The sequence below is a fragment of the Malurus melanocephalus genome, unplaced genomic scaffold, assembly GCF_030028575.1.
Source record: "Malurus melanocephalus ecotype Western Australia unplaced genomic scaffold, MMel_1.1 scaffold_686, whole genome shotgun sequence".
Lineage (NCBI taxonomy): Eukaryota > Metazoa > Chordata > Aves > Passeriformes > Maluridae > Malurus > Malurus melanocephalus.
Window position 1 is genome coordinate 130,867 of NW_026623918.1, and position 7,045 is coordinate 137,911.

At 36.7% G+C, this 7,045-nt stretch overlaps 1 protein-coding gene across 1 annotated transcript in view; it reads left to right on the top strand.

Moving 5' to 3' along the window:
• Window positions 1-3,972, top strand: part of CFAP46 (cilia and flagella associated protein 46) — a 67,200-nt gene extending 63,228 nt beyond the window's left edge. The window contains exons 57-59 of the mRNA XM_057384104.1: window positions 544-680; window positions 1,229-1,315; window positions 2,107-3,972. Coding sequence (XP_057240087.1) covers window positions 544-680; window positions 1,229-1,315; window positions 2,107-2,243 — 361 coding nt within the window. The 3' untranslated portion in view covers window positions 2,244-3,972. The remainder of the gene's footprint in view (window positions 1-543; window positions 681-1,228; window positions 1,316-2,106) is intronic.
• Window positions 3,973-7,045: the final 3,073 nt, after the last annotated feature.

The window sequence follows — 7,045 nt, forward strand, 5'->3', positions numbered from 1 at the left end:
GCATCAGTCCTCTTTTATCAGTAAAACAATAACACCAGTGGTACTTAATGAAATATTCAGGAGTAAAAACTCAAATCCCATGTTGCAAGTGATTTGCTTTTAAGCTTCCAAATCAACACCATACTTAGGACAAAGAACAAGGTCTCCATTCCTGCAGTATTTTATGTCTGAACATGTCTTTTCATGTRATTCCCAATATTTTGACTGTCTTATGAAAGATATTCTGTGGTGTTTTGTAGAAGTTAGAGTAGTACTTGTCCTTTCTCATTTCCTGAGATGTCCAGAACTACAGTAATACAACAGAGTGTAATCCCCATGGTAAAATTGCATCATGAAAGAATGTAGAGAGAAAGTTACCTGACTTCGTTGTATTAAATTCCAAGTGCTGYATGAATGTGAGAAAACACTTTATGCTCAGCATACAAGGAAATGCAGTCTGGCATTCTTTCTCCTTCTATTAAAAACCATTGTATATTAGGTTTTATTTTTTATCTATTATGTACATTTTTCTTTTATTGATCTCATAATTTTGATCTTCTTTAGTTGTCTATGTGTTGCTCTAGAGAGACCAACAGAGACAGCAATGCTTCTAAGTCTTACAGGTGTTGGTTCTGTAATAGCCACCCAGTGGTACACGACTCTGCAAGAGAATGCAGAAAGGCTGGAGATCTTGTTTGAGAGTAAGTGTTTGTATTGGTATTTGCATTTGTATTTGTATTGGTATTTSTATTTGCATTTGTATTTCTATTTGCATTTGTCTTAGTTTGTGCCTATATTGCTTCAGACATTTGTATGTGTGCACTCATGGAGTGTGTGCATCTACCTGTCTCCTGTCTCTTCTTTCTTTGCTCCTTACCAAATTTTGCCTGGAGTTTCCATAGGAGGTGAACTGCATGCAGGAGCAACCGTGTTGTTGACAGGTTGATCTTCCAAACATAAAAGTAACCTATTTAAAAAAGTTTCAGTGGGGTGTTTGTTTCTGGTCATGTAGTAGGACTAGGATTGATATGGTGAGCTGCAGTACCCTGGGGCATGGCTGTCTGCAGTTACAGAACTATGGRAAAACCCCTGGAGTTAACTCACATCTGCTCAAATCATTAATGAATTCTCTAGAGCTATCATTTTTCATTAAGTGTTAAATGTGAAAGCACCAGGCTGTATGGTTGATATTTTCTTGTTTTTCAAAACTTTCATTAAAAAACTCACAGAAACTAACATTTCTTTCCAGATTTGCTGAGCTTTGGTAAAACAGCTGGGCAGACAGTCCATATTCTTCAAAAGAGTAGAAGTCACAAGAAAAGGGATTCCATTAAAAGTAAGAATTAAGAAGCTTAGTATGAAAGACTGGCTGTAAATGTTGACTAGAACGAACCTTTAGATAGGTACATYGTGTGGTAGTTCACAGGTACAAGTGAAACCTTTCAGATGAGMTATTACAATTTTCTCTGAAACTTCTAAAAAGAAGTGAGAGTCGGAAGASCACTGATCCAAGATTGTAATTGGAGTAGCTATGTTTTACATAAATAAAATTTTGGGGGAGACTTTGACATAACTGACCAAAAGCTAAAATTTGTTTTCCACTGAACAAATAGAGCAGAGTTACTGAACAGGTACATCAGGAGCACAATACAGACAATATAAATGGAATGGGATTATAGATGCAAAAAGATCAGTAGGATCTGCAGCAGTTTTAGACGGTCTGCATTGCAAAGGGCATACTAGATATAAAGAATATCTGGCATCTTGTTGGAGAGCGGGGAAGAATTTTTGAGTAAAACAACTTCTAACATATACTGTCTGAAATTGAGCTGCTGTTTTTCAGTGTACAGGAGTTACCTTTTAAAGTAAGGTTTAATAAAATAAATTTTAATAGTAACTGTCATAGAAGTGAAGAGAGAAAGAATTCAGRTCAGTAATACTACGTAGTTTTCTGAGGTTTTTTTTCAGAAAATGCTTCTTCAATATAGTGTCAGTTTTTAACATTTTTTAAAGAATATAAAAGAACCACAAGTATTAGTCAAAGAGAAGATGTGTTAAATTATGGCGTAACATTCTTATATTCAGTCATAGTCAGAAATAACAATGKTTTTTTATGTATTTTAATAGTGGAAACAGACTCTCAGAGTTGTTCTGGAGACAAAATAGAAGAAGAGACTGTCGACACTTCCTCAGATCTTCCTGCAACTCAGCCGTCATTTTTTAATTGTGTGCTGTATGGTTTACCCAATGTAATTCTGATGTAATTTGTGTCAATCTTTTCACGATACAAATACCTACACTGGTGCAAGGAGGCATGAGCTTAAGAAAAAGTTAACATATTGCTGATTTCTGATTTCTGTTTCAGATGTAAACAGTTGGATATTAGAATAAGTGTCAGGAAAAAAGAATATATAATTCAGAGATCTGGGTTAGTAYTCTAAGGTTTCTTAACTTGGTGAACCCTTCAAAAAATTGTTAAGTACCAACATATCTTAAAGAAAAGTGGGCTAAAGTTTTTCAGCCTTCATGCATGAATGTAATTAAATTGTATCAATGTCAGTGCTTCCGTTTGGACAAATGTTTCCGTGGTGTATTTTATTTTCACATGAACAGTTTATGAGGAACATAGGTGAAGATTTACCAAGTTACCTTACTCTGAATTATCTTTTTATGTGGAGGTAGTTGTAGTTTAATTAGAAAACAAGTTAGTGTCAAATAAAATGGTTAATAATTTTTGGGGTTTTTTCCTGTGATTTTCCTCAAAAACATATRAACATCTATTAAATTATTTTAAAATCCCAAATATGACTGTTATGTGTATGGATTTTGTAATATGCTCTCTTTAAAAATAAAGCATTTTTTAATTACACACTTCAAAACTTCATAGCAATAGAAATAGAAGTAAAATAAATTAGCATTATGGAAAATATAAAGCTTTGATTGTCATTGCAACTAAAATTGTCAAGAGTCTTTTTTCCCCAGTAAAATAGTGATGTCTATTTCCTGTGACACTTTTTTTGTGTYTCATAGAGCATTACAATGGTACTGAAAAGATACTGTCCTTGGCTCCCTGATGTGTTACAGTTAGAGCCTGGTAAGGGTCACAGGGCTGTACAGACCATCTTGCAGAATAATGGCATGCAAAATACTTCATGCATGCAACATAATATAAATTAGTGCTTCCTTCCCTCTTTCACAATTGAATTACACAACCTTATATCAACAGGAGTTGCTGTGTCAGTTTGTATTCCGTAATATGCGTGATTTTTCTTCCCCTTATAACGTAATTTGGACACAGGACATATATGTTTTATGGTGTATCTTGCCCTTCAGTACAATACAAATTAAGTAAAGAAGAGATCATAGATTATACTGAAATTAYCCAGTCTGAAAACTAAGGATTCAGKGTCAGGTATTTTCAGGTCTCTGAACTCCTCATGTTTTACCAGATGCTGGCTTTTTGTTTGTTTAGTTTTAGGTCTTGTAAGGTACTTTTTCARTGTATATCTGTAATGCAGATGTACTTTTTTTTTTTACATCCCATGTAAAATGTACTTTTTTTACATCCCATGAATGGTATTTGGGAAGCTGAAGTGTTGCTGAGTTTGAAGAAGCAATTTGTGTTGCAAGAAGCAAGTATACACACTTGTTGTTCACTATAGCAAATATACTCATATTGTTAATTTCTCTATGTACAATATTAATTTTCACATCATCCTCCAACACATTGATTGTCATGCAGCTGTATTTACCTGCTCTTAATGGCACTGTGAATGCCATCTTTCTAGTATTGGGTTTTGGGTGTTTTTTTGTAACATAAAGGGTTTTAGAAAAAAAGTGTATTCAATGGGAATCAKGAAGCCTTGGTTACCTTGCTACATGACAGTTTTAATGGATTTGTGCTAACTTCTACCTTCTTGAAGTAAGAAATTCGATGAACGATAAAATCCAGAGAAGTTTCAATGCTTCCGAAATGGCAGTGTTGTTCTTTGAGAATAATCCAGGATAAAAACTTCAAGATTTCAAAGAATAGAAAAACTACTGATATTTTGGTATGATGGGCTTATTCACTTGTTTACTACTGTGGTTTRTTTATGAGCTGATGGAAATAACTGAATCTATTGAAGATTTTTTCTCCAAAGATATTCCCATTTTGTATTTGATCCTTTAGCTCTAACTACATTGCAACAGCCTCTGCCRTAAGGATGACCAAAAATTTCTTTATGGCCTCTGCATTACTGTGCTATATACCAGTAAAATCATAATAGCAGTAGGATACATGAGTAGATGATAAACTCTATTTTAGGTGAACATGCATTTAGTGACATAAGACAACATGTAGTCCATCCCTTCAGGAATTGATACTGGAAATAACATCATCTTTCCCATTATGTTTTTGTAGCAATGTGTAGTGTAGACACAATGATTGTACAAAAATAGAGTCACTTCTTTGTGGAGAAGRTACGTAGCAGAAGTTGAAATGATTTCAAAAGAAAAAGAGCATAGGTAGTTAACACCTTTCATATTTCTTTTAAAATCATAATGATAATTTAACAAGAGAGAGGAACCTGCTTCTTATGTACACTGAGGCTCAGCTGGTGCAGTTTGAGAGTCCAGTATGCTTATCAGTTCCAGGGAATAAACAAAAATGGAACAGAGCAAGGACAGGTTGAGAAGGAGTGCTGTAAAAATTTGCTGGTTTATAACCTGTTTTGAATATGGAATTAAAAGCTTAAAATTTTGTGATATTCCTCACATTTCAAAGTGAGATGCTGTCATAGCAAATTACCTGGGCTAACAGGATCAAGCGTTCTCCCCACAGAGTGAGGCAGGAGCTGAGCCAGCTGGCAGTGAAAGCAAAAGGAGTTGTCTGTGTGCAGCACAGAAGGCTTTGTTCATCTTGTAACAGTTTAATATAGGAAATGCCCCAGTGGACTCCTGGCTTTAAATTATTGGGAGAACTAAATAGCAGCATAGTCATACAAGGTGCCATAAAGAAGGTCTTTATTCTTTTAAAATTGAATCAGTGAACTAACATTTTCAGCTACAGATACAAAAGGGGAATTAAGATTGYTGATTTCATATAAGGTTTTGTATAGAACAAGTACTTGCTAATAACTATGGTGGAAAGAGTGGTCATGAAATGCTGCTGGAATTATTTTTAACCATTCATTAAGTATATATGAATAGCAAGTTYGGAAATTCAAGTTCTAGTATCATGGAGTCCTGGAGTGGTTCAAGTTGGAAGGGACCTTAAAGTTCATGTTTTTCCACCTCCTGCAATGGGCAGAGACATCTTCCAGGTTGCTTCAAGCCCCATCCAGCCTGGCCTTGGGCACTCAAAGGGATCCAGGGGCAGCCACAGCTTCTCTGGGCACCCTGTGCCAGGGCTGCCCACCCTACAGGGAACAATTCCTGCCCAAAATCCCATCCATCCCTGCCCTCTGGCACTGGGAGCCATTCCCTGTATCCTTTCCCTCCATCCCTTGTCCCCAGTCCCTCTCCAGCTCTCCTGGAGCCCCTTTAAGCCCCAAAAGGGGCTCTGAGCTCTCCCTGTCCCTTCTCCTCTCCAGATGAGCACCCCCAGCTCTCCCAGCCCCGCTCCAGAGGGGCTCCAGCCCTTACAACTCCTCTGTGGCCTCCTCTGCTCTCATCCTGGGCACACTTGGACTAGATGCACTACTCCATCTGGGCTTTCTCAAGAGTGAGAAATTATTTTTATTCTATTAAGCAATAAACTCTTATAATGAAATAAAAAGAGGAAATGAAATTTTTTTTTTATAACAAAAATACTTACTTGATTTTTTGAATTGTCTAAAGTATTCATGTATTTGACTATGCGCTCTTAACTTTTACAATCTTGTATTGTGTTCAGCAACCTGGAGGAAAAARATCCTACCAACTAATGACCCAGAAATAAATTACAGTAGATACACCTCAGGACATATGAGCTCTCTCGTCGAATGGTGTTGGCACAAGCCCAAACAACAAGAATAAGAGCTTCTGAAAATRTTTCATCTGCGTGGCACTACATCATTCCCATGCACTGTATTCATTCATACGAGAAATATTAAGCAGTTAGTGCTATTCCATGTATCAAGGGCTTTAAAATAACTTTCTGAATTATGTCTCAGCAACATAACAAATCACACTATCAATTAGCTTTTATAACAGAAATGACATTTCATAATATATTTTAGCATGAAAAGAATTGGTCAGCTAAAATTTATGTAATCTGAAAAATGTGAGGAGGAAAAAAATCGTGGTGAATTTATTGGTGATATTCTAGGACAAAAACATAATTTGAGTTGTAGGTAGCTGTCCAAGAAAAGTGTATGATTCTGAATGGTCTACAGYAAAGAATTGCAGCAAGTTTGGAACAAAATGATAAACACCAAAAGAGAGAARGTCTGTCATTAGTCCCTGGTGTAAGCTCTTTAAGATGACACTGCCATAAGCAGTCATTCAAGGATTTCATAGATTTCGTATCACACGTGCATCTCTCTGCAGAGCTGAAGCGGCTGCTCCGGGCAGCAAAGCTGTACCCCCCTTTTGCAAAGGACAAAGGTGGAGCAGATGCAAAAATGGAGCAGCTGATGCTGTCGGTGTTTGACGGAGGTGTTTGCAGGCAGGAAATTGGAGCAGATTTGAGGTTGGTGCACAGATCATTCCCGTAGTTATTTAAGACCATTCATCTTGAGTTTGAACACTAATTTAGGGACTYTACAACCTGCTAAGCCTTCCAACCTGTGCTCTGGCTTCCTGTCTGACCTGAAAACCCTCCCAGAACAGGATATCAGAGAGAACTCAACCATCTTATCTGAATGTAAATCCTTCCTTCTGTTTAGTGTGGATGAAAGATTAGTTTATTGTAAAGCCACCAAGAACTTCTTGAACTCTTTCTTGGGTATTAATTCAGGCTTTCAACTGCAGTGTCTTCATGTGGATATGGTGAGAGATAGTTATTAGCATGGGTTTTAAGGATGTGGYCAAGTTAAAACTGAAGGCATGCTTTTGTGCCCTGTCTGGTTGGTGGAAGACCCAAATTGGTACTCAGGTCATAAAC